The sequence below is a fragment of the Daphnia pulex genome, chromosome 5 (genome assembly GCF_021134715.1).
Source record: "Daphnia pulex isolate KAP4 chromosome 5, ASM2113471v1".
In the NCBI taxonomy this organism is placed as follows: Eukaryota; Metazoa; Arthropoda; class Branchiopoda; order Diplostraca; family Daphniidae; genus Daphnia; species Daphnia pulex.
The window spans coordinates 11,674,947-11,688,091 of record NC_060021.1 but is presented as its reverse complement, the minus strand read 5'-3'; the positions used below and the strand labels follow the sequence as shown (position 1 = coordinate 11,688,091).

The window sequence follows — 13,145 nt, the reverse complement described above, 5'->3', positions numbered from 1 at the left end:
ACCTTTCGTGATTTATTCCCGCGGTCGGATAAATGACATTATAGACCGAGGTTGTTAGTGGTTCATTGAGACCTGCTTATGGTGAATTTGGTTTGAAGTTGTTGGTCGACAGTCCTGGTCTGTGGGTGGGTAAACCACAAACAAGCCGTCAATGTCCAGACGAATCAGCGCAAAAAAATCCGGCCGTTGCAGCTGCTCCTATTTGGTTGGCACATCATCATCGACTTGATTGTTCGCACATGGTTACTTTTTCTTTTTTGGGAGGTTTTCAAGGCGATGGGGGACGTTTATTATCCATCACTTTTATTCGATTCTTTGACGCAATATAAAAAGGGAATGAAAATGAACTGCTTCTGGTCGTAAAAGTAAAACGAGAATAATTTGACAGCTGTTGTGGCCACTTTTTCAACTTTTCTTTTCTCCTTGAAAATAATTTCTTTTAGAATTTCAACTGTCAAAAATCGACATTATAGCCAAATTTCGTGATTTTCATTTATTCTTTTGTTTTTCTTTAGTTATCCGCAAACACTTTACGGAGAATCCTTACTCGCGGAGTGTTGAACTGGAGCGCCAAGTGGAACTGCGCTGCCTGGCACCTGAGGGAATCCCACCGCCGGATGTCACCTGGCAGAAGAATGGCGTGCCCGTCGAGCCGAAAAAGGAAGGCAGCAACTTGATCGTCAGCAGCGAGGGACATTTGCTCGTCGTTCAGGCCCGTCTGGCCGACATGGGCAATTATACCTGCGTGTCGGAGAATGTGGCCGGCAAGCGGATCAGCGACACGGCCGTTCTCACCGTTTTGGGTACGTACCAACCGATTCCTTAAGAGTTATACGTCGGGAAATATTATAGAAACTGGAGCCCTAGAAATGTAAGAGACGCTTGGTGATGTCGACTCCATTTCCGGAAGGTGATGGACTCGACTGCGCCCCAATGTATAACGCGTTACCGGCAATGAAGAAATCGATTAGAGTTTAAGGGAACGAGTGGCGTAAAATTGAGCTTGATCCGCATCCATCACGCACCATCCAAATTCTGGCACTCAATAACCGGGCCCAACTTTATCCGAAATTTCTTTTTATCGGGAAATGAACGAGAATAGACAAGTTGATGAAACCATTCATCACGTGAACCTTTTGGCTTTTTGATGTTTTGGTGGGAGGCCTCATGATTGGTCATTACCTCAACTGGACGTCCATTTTTAACCTTTTCTCATTCATAGCGATAAAATGAAATTGGCTTCTATTCTTACTATTTCTTCCGGGCCGCCCGACCAAGGTCCAGTGTCTTTCAGTCTTTCACCTTGAACTTTGCCGATGAATCGAATTTCTACCAAAGTTTTCCGTTTTTCTACAAGTTATAACCTTCATTTTGATTTGGCATTGGGATTTGAGAGCAAGTCGACGGTGCGTAACGAATGACGATGATGATCATTTGGGTTTTTATCGGTGGTCGGGGATCAAAATGTGAACGAAGAAAAAGAAGTAAATGATGGGCCGGTTATCGCTCCATCTACTTGCCATTCCACCTCTTTTGCTTTTCTTTGCTCGTTTTTTTATTTTATTTTTTTTACTGACGACCGACCCAGTCGAGTTAACCGAATCGAATCACTAAAAGAAACTGATGCATTCCCAACCGAGAGGCAGAGAGAGAGAGGCGTTGTGACTCATCTTTCGTGACTGAGGCCATTGTAGGCCACGTTCCCTCCTCCTAACCTAACCTCCTCCGTCTGGTCCCGACATATGGAAATGGAATTGTTTCAACCCTTTAACAGCAGCACGAACCAAAAGAGCTCTCGAGTCCCGAGCGGCGAAAGGGGAAGAATTTCTCTTTGAAAAAGAAAAAAAGTGGAGTCGTATTTTATTTTATTCTTTTTCATTACCGACCATATGATGGCTGCGCGTGTGTGTGTGTTTGCCCGTGAGTCTGCAAGATCTTGCGATTCATTTTTTTTCTCTCCTTTACGTCCGTCTGGGCCGCGGTGTCAAAGCGTACATATATAATAATAGGGTCGGAGGGTATTACCATTTAGAATGCTGCCCAGGGCCAGTCAGTATAGTTTTCTTTGGCCATATTTCACAAAAGCCGCCATATAGTCCGCCGGCCAGTCGTTCGACTTTCTCGGGATCTGAATCTTTTGATGACCAGCAGTTTGTGTCCCGTCCCGTATGCTGGAAGTGTTTGTTCAGCCACAGAATCAAAAAAGAGTCAAAAGGGGTCGTGAAATCTCATTTCCCGTTTCCAACCGACCTTTACGAGATTTCATAAACCCAACAGTCCAGGTGAGATGGTTGATAGATGGTGGCCGATAGTGCCCAACACTTGGACGGAGGAACAATGTCACGACCTGCGCCGAGATAGGAGAGTCCATACACAACTCGCAAGATTTAAAAGTTTGTGAACGTGTTCCTTCCATTTTCTTTTTTGTCCCGGCCATGTTTGGCGAGAATGGGACCGTGCGCACGCCCGACAGACAAACCATCCGGTCGAGTCAGCGCGACATCATCATGCCCGACTTGGCCTGTGACTTGTTTGAAAACGCTATCTGCTTTTCACGTTTCATTGAACTCGAAAAAAAACGTTTCAATGACATCGACAGACTTTCAAACTTAATTTCCTTCCCATTTTCCCTTTATATTCATTTGGATTTATCGGGATTTATTTTTTGGCGGTTGTCCAAATCCAGCGCTAACTCTTGTGTGGTGGCATTAAAGTTTGGTCTTTCCGGGGTTGTTGTATCCATCCCATTTTATCCCCATTCCAAATGGTAATCAAATTCTTTTGGCGACTCATTTCAACCTGACTGGATTTCTCGAATGAGATTGGTTAGGATCACACGAATTTCCTGCTGTCACTGGCCTTTCTTTCGACTCTGCCAGACAGCAGCAGCCCAGGGGAATAAGACGTGGAAAAGGTAGTAGTCCTGTTTTTAATAATCCCCGCACTAGTGAGAAGAAATGAGAGAGAAATGACGTCGGACACGAGTTTGGATAACGAACCGGGGACCTGTCAGATGCACTCCCTCGATATAGGCTGCTCCCCTATACAAATACCACACATCACCGAAGGCAGAAGGCTGCTACTCTTTTTAGACGTACGGGCACTAGTTTTCTCGTTGTCTATATCTCATATTCGCTCTGTCCGATTCCACGGGCGATCGTATTGATCCCTCACGACTTTTGTTGGTATAGTCGGTCTGATATAATATTTTCCCTTGGCTGCCTATTTTTTAAAGAATAGTACGTCTATATACCTACCCTTTTAATGCGTTTATTATCGACGAGTAAAAAGACGAAGCAAAGAAGGTTCTTTTCTTTTCAGAGTTCTTTTCATTTTTTTCGCTTGGTGTGCGCTGATGCTTTGATCCGGAACTCCTCCATCCGCCCCGAGTCGCTATCATCTTTCGACCATCTTTTGAAATCAATACATAATATGAAGACCTGCAACGGTCCAACGGGTTGTTGGCAGATCGGCCAAAATTGTGTTTTGATTTTCGCTGAACTCTCGTCCACTTTCTGATCGAATATCGAATTGGATTGATCAAATATTTGACGCCAAATCAATCATATTAATCATGTTATTATTTTTTTCTTGTTCTTTTGGCAAAGCAGTCAACGGGGGCTGGTCGTCTTGGTCTTCGTGGTCCGAGTGCACGTCGACGGGGCAGCCAAACTCTTGCGGTCGCGGGACTCAGAAACGGACTCGATTGTGCACGAACCCAACGCCGCTGAACGGAGGCCGCACCTGTCCGGGTTCCAACGTCCAGAAAGGCGATTGCACCTCCATCTGTCCAGGTAAAAAAAAAAAGAGTTTGACCGCAAGCTTATAATCTTAGCTCATCATTCCGTTTGCCTCCTCGGCCCTGTTGTTCCCACGTGACTTGATTGACCGGCTCATCAATATGCAAAGTTGTTGGTTAGCCTCGAAACCCGCTCATATGTTTCTGTCGATGCGACTTTGGTGTAGTGTGTTCTGGCGCAAGAGTCTCATCAACGTGAGCTGACTGGGGCTGCTGCATGTTGCTCCCGGCTGGCGCTCCCGAGACAAATTGTCTTCACTTCTCACAAGTCCCGGCGCCACTTGTTATCTCATAATTACATAACGAGATCAACTCCAATTCTCTCGAATCTTGGCGCTAGTTACTATTTTTAAATTTAGTTTTTAAGCTTTTGGGTTGATTGATGGTCAGATTTACACATCCGATCCCATTTCCGCGTTTAATAGAATTCAACGTCGTTTATTTGTGTCATCATTAGCTTGTTGTTTATCATCGTGTGTTTGTATTTTTTTCTTGTGCTGCCGGATTAAGACGTATCCATCCATCCGGATGGAGTCGAGGGTAAGTTAATCAATACTCGCCAGCGTGATTGTCTGCCTTATATGACGTCAGAGTTTCTTATTAGCGACACGTTGTTTGTTTGTTTATCCATGCGCTACACAAATTGATGTCGTAATAATCTGAATATTTGTTTTTTTTTCCTTCTCTTTCTTGTCAAAAGTGGTGGACGGTCGATGGAACGCCTGGTCCAGTTGGTCCAACTGCGGACCGGATTGTAAACATCACCGTCGCCGTTCGTGCACCAGCCCTTCACCCTCCAACGGAGGCAAATATTGCGTCGGCCGTGACTTGATGTCAGCTAATTGCACCGGTGGAATGTGTCGAGGTATGTACTCATTATTTTATTACAATTTTCTTTTTTGTTCATTTATCCTCCGTCCTGTTTGCCCCCTCACCCGAAACCCACAATTGCAAATCAAAATCAAGTCGTCGTTTGACAAACAATTATCACACGACCACAAGTCCTTTTTTAGTATCAAAATGCAATTTATTTATTTTTATTTTTATTGCAGCGGTTCGTGCCGAAGGTCTCGACATTTCGGATGAAGGTGAGTGTCGACTTTCTTCTCTGATTTATTTTACTCTTCGTGAACGTGCGAAGTAAAACGTGCGGCTTTTTTTTTTAAATTTGAACATTGTCGGTAACCCCGGGAGTAAGTTGGTCGGGCGGGGGGGAATGATTGGATGAGTTGACGTGAGCTCGGGATAACACAACAAAGCCGATGCGCAATCCCCAGTCGTCGATTCAATATTCTTCCGGTGTTACGAGTTTATCCGTTACTGGCAGACATTACCGGTCCCTTATTGAAAATTTGAAGGTCGACATTTGAAAATCCCGCTCTAGCCGCCCTATATTTTTTCAATGGCCGGTACTTTTGAATGGACTTTTTATTTTATTGAATAACGACTGTGGGTCGAGAAGATTCATCACTTTATCGCTCCTTTCGCGTGTCGAGGGAAACACTTTCGACGTGTTTCTTTCTACGGCAGTTGCTGGCCGTTCGGGAGTCGTGTACGATTGAATCCTTTGAGGCTACTGGACATTGGAACGGACCGGTTCCGTGTCTACTGCTGCCCGTCAGTAGCTCTCTTCTATTTGTTTAGGGCGAGAAAATATTGGAATGCGAACGGGCAAAGTTTCTTGCACTTGTTCAAATCTGTGCAGCGCCGCCAACATGACCCGCTCTGTGTCGTCATATTGATTATCGGAATCCATCCGCGTGCTCACACAATGGACGTGTCTGCTTTCGAAGGGGGGCAAGATGGTGGGGACGTGGAGTACAACGAAGGCAGCTGGGGAATTTGTGTTGAACGGGATCGGATACTTGTGAGGATCGAGCGCCAAGTGCGGCCGATGAAACGAGTCGTCGTCGTCGTCGTGTTGTGCATTCGACATTGATCCGGGCATGAACAGTCACCCTCATCGTGTTGTTGTACCTCTTGAATAATGCAAACGCCGCCGCCATCCAGGGAAATGATGATGATGGATAAGGTCCAGCGGGTTAGGAGGGGGGGATCCTGATTTCCTACTCCTGTCGCAACATACAAACAGTTGACGACGACGTGTACAATTACTAGTATACCCAGTTACAAGGGCAGTCGTCACAATCAAGGGACGATGATGGAACAAGATCTGCCCGAATTCCAGCATCAACTTCTCATTTCCCCTCCGTCCGCGCGTCCGCTGGATGGATGTCGGCAAGGGACCGATCAAAATCCGAGCCAGGAAAACTTTTGTGTTTGGGGCGTGCCCCTTCGTGATCATCTTCTTCTCTTGGCTCCTTTTCCACCACCCGTAAATACTCGCCCGCTACCGACAGTCCCGGCATAACAATTTTTGACGTCAGCCATCCAGCCATCACGTTTGACTCGTTTCCACCAAAGACTTTCGTCTTTTGTTTTCCGTTTGTGCACAGAAAGAATTGAATGAGCTTTCCAATTGAAACAACAAAAGAACGATTTTTACAGTCTCACATTCACGAGGAGCCATCGAATCATTAAAGACATTGGCAGGTTATAAGAAGGTGCGAATCAGCGCACGGCACCGGTCGTCGACACTTTAGACAATTGAAACAAAAGAATAATCCAAACAAAAGGCTGGACGGAAAAGACAATGGCGGCCGCGGGCCGTGCTGCTCACTCCGAAATTTTCTTTAAGTGGATTGTCATGTTTTGTTTCGGTGGCAGCTGCTGCAGCGAAACTGTGGGACAAACTCGGCCGTCCCTTTCGTTCGTCTCTTCTTATAACGACAAATTCCGCCCACGGATTTTTCACGGGGAATTGTTTTCTTTCCACCGTCCAACTTCTTTCTTCTTTTCGCTTTCGGTTGTTGTTGTTGTTGTTGTTATAAATGGAACCAGTAGTCGTCGTCGGGCGGCTTCTCTTTGTTGCGTGCGTGTTGCCTTGTTCGGGATTTTCATTCTTTCCTTTTGACTTTTGTTTCGCTCTTTTCTTTTTGTTTATTGAAAGTTTGGCTGATCTGATTTATTCACAATCGCCGCAAAAATAGAAGCGACTCGACTTCCCTTAAATTTGTTTTCTCAAGCGAAAGTGAATAAATCATCGATGAATAAAAATTGAATGTTTGCCAATCCTAATGCAAATGGTTCAGTTTGGCCAATCAGAATTTTATGGGTTCGTGCGTTTCCGCCCACCGTTAATCGATTCCAATTCTAGTCCTTTATTCGTTTGTTTATTTAAACTGTCACTGCCGTGAGGTGATCTGAATTGACAAAAATAGGGGAAAGAGTGACGTCAGAGAAGTATAGGGTCTGAATTAATTGGTAGATTCCCTATTGATTTAGTCCAATCCTAGGCAGTTCTATTCAGAGACCATTCCCTGTGACGTGACATTTGGTCGAGGATGCGGAATGTTCATTAGAAACGGGAATTGGAGTACAAATCAACGCAAAGTTGAAACCAAAAGTGGCGTCCATTTCCGTCCCAATGAGACACGGAACGCTCACACGCCCCACGAATTCTCGGGTGGCGTCGTCGTCGTTCCGACTGAGATTCGGTTCCATCTCAACTCGTTCCTACTCCCTCAAACTCCTCGTTGAGCGTCTCATTTTGGCCGCCACACACTTGCGGGTCCAGCCAAGCGTGCGACGGCAACCTCCGGAATCACGCGGGAATGAAGAATGCCTGTCCTTTCGCTTGTTTCTTTCGATTCGTTTGGTTCGTGCCTTCGTTCGTTCGTTCGTTCATGAGCTGAGGTTAAGGGAGGCGATGACAGTGGGAGTGGCAGACTGACTGCCAGCAGTGTGTCTCCGTCCCGACAAGAAAGTGAGAAGAAACACGCACCGCAGTTATCTCCCGTCTGTCCCGATTCTTTTGGGAGAAACGCGGACATTCCGGCGCCGGAAGCCAAAACGCTTTCATGTTTCACCGCCTTCTTTTTCGTTGGTGTTTCTCTAATTTTAACATTTTTCTTGGTATGGATAGAAGAAAATGTGTGGCGTCAACCCGAGTCGTTTCAAACTTGGCTCCTAATTGAGTGGCGCCATCATTTTATGTATTGACTGGACAAGAAGAAGAAGAAGAAGTGTCAACTACACATTCTGAGTACGCGTGTCGTGTCGGCTGTAGGGAGTGTAAAGGATATATAGGGGCGGGAGTCGTTGACGATGGAACAAGTTGACGTTGTTTATTGGCTTATTTGGGCGCCAGTCTCTCTCCTTGTTGTTGAATACAAGACGGACTGTCTTGGCAACCGTCCAGAGCGTCGGCAGGGGCTCGGCTCGGCTGCTCCTTCCGTCTTTGATATTAAAGAGCCTCCACTAATTCTGTCGGTCAAGGGGATCCTTCCAGTGAATCCATTTGCTTGCAGCATCCGTATAGAGTCCCTATACTGGGTTCTACTGCCACTTCTAGTACATCTCTCTCCATTCTTTTCTTTCGTCGGCCTTCTCGTTTCGTTCGAATGGCGGCCGGAGGAGACAATGGGAAAAGGCAACCTCGAGTCCTGGCAACTTTTGGAAACTATCCGAGCAGATTTTTCCTCCTCATCCATAAACAGAAGAGACTCATCCGGTTTCTTTTTCCGGATGTTACCAGACTCTTTTCTCTATTCTTTTCATCCGCTTTTATGTAAGGCGACTTCTTGCGTCAGTTGTTCCCCCTTTTTCTTTCTTTTCTCTCCGTAATTAAGTCACTCCTCTATTTTTTATAATTCTCTTTGCAGTCGCCCACCATCAGTTCGTTCGCTCATACACTCGCTAGTGTCGCTATAGTCTCTGCAGCCCCAGCAGTCGCTTCTATCTTTGCCAGCCGGGCCCGAAATTCAATTGGATGCGTCGAGTTGCGCTCACTTGACATGTAACTAATGATTCACGCTGGATAGAGAAGAGCATCAACCAAAGCAAACTCCCACCGGAGGGTGGCTGAGAGCTTCTTCTTCTACTTCCTCAGCTATTCAGTGTGTGTCATCGATGGTCGAAAAAGTGTACAGTCAGTTGAATGTCTAGCAGAACAGCCTAGCCAACTCCCCCATCCTCTTCTGCCCGATTGCGCGATCATCACCCGGGCTAATATGCCAACTCTCCCTCTTCCGAGACACCCCTCTTTATATTTTTATTTTTCTATTTTCCCTGTTCATCGTGATACACTGACACACAGGGACGATGATGGTTGATGTACAACAGGCCAAGAAAGATGTCGACGTTGACTGAATGTTGCGAGTTTCCTGCACCCTCGCCCGGGATCAGTGGACCGTGTCGGCTTTTTATCGTCATCGTCGGGATGCTCAGATTTACAACAACTCACCCCCCTCCGCCCTGGATCCACTACTATAATAACTCTTCCTATAGTCTGCTGTTTGGGTCTAGTCCGTTGCCACTCGTCTGATGTGTGGTGCTTACATCCGGGTCGTTTCATACTACTCGTATAGACGACGTTGGATCGATGCGGATGAATCATACCATCCCCCATCTTTCACTTATTCTTTCTTATTATATCTCTTAGTCTTCATCTGCATCATTTCATTTCTTTTCCGCTTGCTAATATTCGTGACGAAATAATTTTGTCCGGATATCTCTAATAGTCTCGAAATGATTCTCTCCATCCTATTGTTACATAACCTGGGACTTTTCGCTAAGGGCTCATCCTGTAGAATTCAGGCATTTTGGCTTTTTAAAATTTTTCCTCCTTCACTTTTGAGGACATCATGACAAGTCCGCTAGAACGCTAGACCATTAACAAACACAGTTTCAGTTTGAATAGTCCGTTCTCCACCTACAATGACGACGAAACTTGTCGTCACTTCGTTTTTTCTCCTCCATTATTCAACTTGTTGTTAAAATGACAGGGCGGAGAATTCTAGTGGAAAGTCAACTTGTTGGGTCGCGAGTGTTTTGGGTATCCAAATAGTTTTTACTTGTTGGGGGGGGGAGAGACGGTAACCGGCTGCCTAATTCACCACAGATTTTGGGAAGAATTTTCTTTCTTTTTTAAAACACTCCCGAAGCCAAACGTGCAGAAGGAAAGAGTTAATCAGCGTGTTATCATTAGACTCTTCTCTCCAGAGACGGAAGATGAGTCCGAGTGAGTAAAGAAGAGGATGCCAAGTGGTCCATCCCCCGTAGAATCTCTGCCGGAGTCTGTTCCCCCTTCTCATCCATCCATCACAATTAACTCAGAGTCAAGAGGCGATGTAGACGGAAGAGTATATTGAGGCAAAGAGGAGCCCGAAGAAGCTGCAAAGGAGCATAAGGGGAAACTGGAGAGAATCACCAAGGCCATAAAATAAAAGACGAAACAGAAACAAAAAAGGGTGTCTATGAATTTCATCTCTCTCTATCTTGTCGTGTCTCTCAGCGCTCAGCTTCAACCCAAGGATACATCAGGCGGCTCAAAGTTGTAACTTCAAATTTCGTCTCATCCATCAAGTCACGGAGGAAACATTTTTGTAGAGTCTAAACTCGAGAGTGAGACGGAGGAAATTCCTCTTAAACTTTTGGGGACGGAATGTCGAATTTGTTTGGGTGAGGATTTCAAGCTCGGCCAAGTTTAAAAATATATACCGACTCTTACTGGAAATGTTGTATGTATGGAACATGTCTGTATAGACTCGTGATGTGGTCTGCATCAATCGCAATATCTTGGCTCTTACAGTCAAGTCACGAGGGTACCACGAGAGCTGCACTTTAGTAAATGGGTTGGCCTTTGCCACGCCGTTTTGCGATGCTTCAATTGGCTCGGCCTGATTTGGATTTGGATTTGGCGATCGACATTTTGTCTCACGTATTAACGGTCGAACGGCAACACACGACCGTCTCGGCAGTTCTCTCCTCTTCCTGATCGATTGATGATACGAAAAGTACCAGAAACCAGCACCATTGTGTGTGTGGCCACTGTGACGTGTTTGGTTGGTGATGGTCTGATGAAGTCGATCATTACCAATTCATCGACCGGTTGGATACAGTACTCTACACAATCGATTGATCTGTCGATTCGTGTACTCTTGCTGGATCGTCGACTACAACAATCTATAATTGAATATTTATGTCCAAATCAGCCGTATTTAATTCATTTTTTGATTTCATTTTTAGCAACGAAAGCTGCGCTGGATACGGACATTACTCTCTACATCGGCCTGGCAGTGGCTGTGGCTGTTATTGTCATTTTCGCCGTCCTCGGTCTCGTCATGCTGCGCATCTTACGTCGTAAACCCGGCGGACATTCGCCCATGTTTGCTGTCGGAACGTCAGGTAAATAAGCGAATTTCTCTTCCTTTTGATGTGACTCTAATAACTGTATAGACTTGACGGGTGATTGACTCGTTCCGGTTTGACTTTTTCCCGTACCATCTGACACTGCCACCTAGCGCTCTATGAAAAGTCTTTTCTTCCCCACCAATTGCCAATCCCCGGAAATGAATCGAAATCTACACAAGTCAACACACTCGAGCGCAGAATAAAGAAACACATTCAAAGAGGACAGGTGGATTCAGCTGTTGCTGGTCAACAGTTTGAAGTAGTCTATCTCTCCCCCTCACCAGAGCTAGGCAAGTGGGCGCCACTCGAGTTGACTAAACCAACAGATAAACAAACGAGTCGGCGCGACAACTTCCCGAAACCCCGGGAAATTCAGCATCTCTTTCCTTTTTTTTCCCGTAGGATCTTTTGTGTGTCTGTGTGTATTCAACGCAGAGTTCCCCTCTCGTCGTCTTATATGACGTGGATGCGGAAACTCCGCACTACAAGTGGATAAGCTTCCTTATCTGTCGCATCAACAAGGCCGGAATGTTGAGAGCTTCCGTCTAGTCCAACACGAACCGGGCCGATTCCAGCAGTCCAGCGATTCACGTCGGTCTTCTTCCCATCCATTTCTCTCACGCACGAAAGAGAAATCACAAAAAAACGGAGCGAAACAAAAGAGAAGCTCTCCAAGAAAATCCTCCATTGTCCTAACGACTATAATAAGTGGAGAGGGTCTTGCTATCTTTGTGTTCCAGCTAGCCTTTTTGTTTTTTTTTCGTTCGGCCGCAACAGACACACGAGGAATAAATCACTGTACCCACGAGCGGTCTAGATGTTGAAATGCGCATATTATTTATTCTCTTCTTGTGCGGGGTTTTGTCGAGTGGATGCTGCGCTAGGGGAGAAGAAGAAAAATAGAGAGAAAAAAAAGGCAATCAACTGGTTAACGTGTGTGCACGTAACAAACAAGTTAGCCCACACGTTGTGAAAAGTCATTGTTTATTTGAACGGCTTCTTCAAACTTTGTCTTTTCTTCTCTTTCATTTTTCAAGACAAACTGCTGGATTCCTCCTAGCTTTCATTGTTTGCTTTACCTTTAATGGAGGGGTGCAATAACCTGTTTCCTCTGTGACTTTTGTCGTTTTCGTATTCAATGGTCTGTTGTGACATTTGGGAAAATGACCAACTTTGCGAGTGGGAATAAGAAAAAGATGATTTGGGAAAGCGTTTGAAACCGGAAACGTGGGGGGGCATCATCAGACAGTAGCGCAGTAAGTCTACCAACCAAGGAGAGAGGAGGGCGCCTTTATTTCTTAGCTCTTTCTTTCGGCGTCTTCCATATCCTCTTCCCCTAGCTCGCCTCCATTTTGACTAGCGTTATCTTTTCGCTCCCTCCGTCTTTTCCTCTCGCCCACTAGGAGCTTTAAGCAAACACACTCTGCGGGAGAGGGAGGGGGGAAGTAAAACATCGATAACAAGCTCCTTTATTCTTGTAATTCCATTTTCCCCCAAAATGTGACGCAAAGTGAATTGAATCACAGAGAGAGAGATGAAAATGTGTTGATTAATTCATTGCAAATGTTTCTTTTATAACGCGCAGAATACGCGACGGGCTACTATTCGGACCAGGAGAAGAAATGCCTCGGCATCCAGCCGGATTTGACCCAGAATGCCGGAATTGGCGGTGCCAACAACCGCCCTCCCGCTTCAGCTTATTGCGAGTACACTTATTCCGAACCCACGACATCCGGATGCGGATCTGCCAGCAAAAGTGGAGCCCTAACTCCCGTAAGCATTTGTTTCCTTCAAAGGTTTTTCAATTGAATTTGTAGTAATGTTGTTTCTCCATGAAGATAAGCGAACATCATTACGATGTCCCTCATTTGGTCAGTCCATCGCCGCCTCCTCTTCCGCCTGGATTGAATTTGATGTCGACTCCCGACGGGGAACCGCCCACGAGTCTTATGTCGTTGGCCAGTAGTCCTCGCCCATCGAGCCACAACACCAGCGTAGAAAAGACTCCGCATTCCGATTCGGACCAGAGTCTCAGCTCAACGCTGTCCTCATCATGTAAAAAACATCACTTGACATTGAATCAAATTATTTC

General features: G+C 45.7%; 1 protein-coding gene across 4 annotated transcripts in view; it reads left to right on the top strand.

Moving 5' to 3' along the window:
• LOC124193367 (netrin receptor UNC5C-like) overlaps nt 1–13,145 on the top strand; it is a 49,338-nt gene that overhangs the window by 33,452 nt on the left and 2,741 nt on the right. For 2 of the 4 annotated variants that reach the window (XM_046587141.1, XM_046587140.1), the window contains 8 exons: nt 516–803; nt 3,612–3,794; nt 4,310–4,339; nt 4,500–4,664; nt 4,852–4,887; nt 10,889–11,047; nt 12,639–12,826; nt 12,892–13,108. In XM_046587141.1, coding sequence (XP_046443097.1) covers nt 516–803; nt 3,612–3,794; nt 4,310–4,339; nt 4,500–4,664; nt 4,852–4,887; nt 10,889–11,047; nt 12,639–12,826; nt 12,892–13,108 — 1,266 coding nt within the window. The remainder of the gene's footprint in view (nt 1–515; nt 804–3,611; nt 3,795–4,309; nt 4,340–4,499; nt 4,665–4,851; nt 4,888–10,888; nt 11,048–12,638; nt 12,827–12,891; nt 13,109–13,145) is intronic. The other 2 variants (XM_046587142.1, XM_046587143.1) reach the window with 1 other exon arrangement.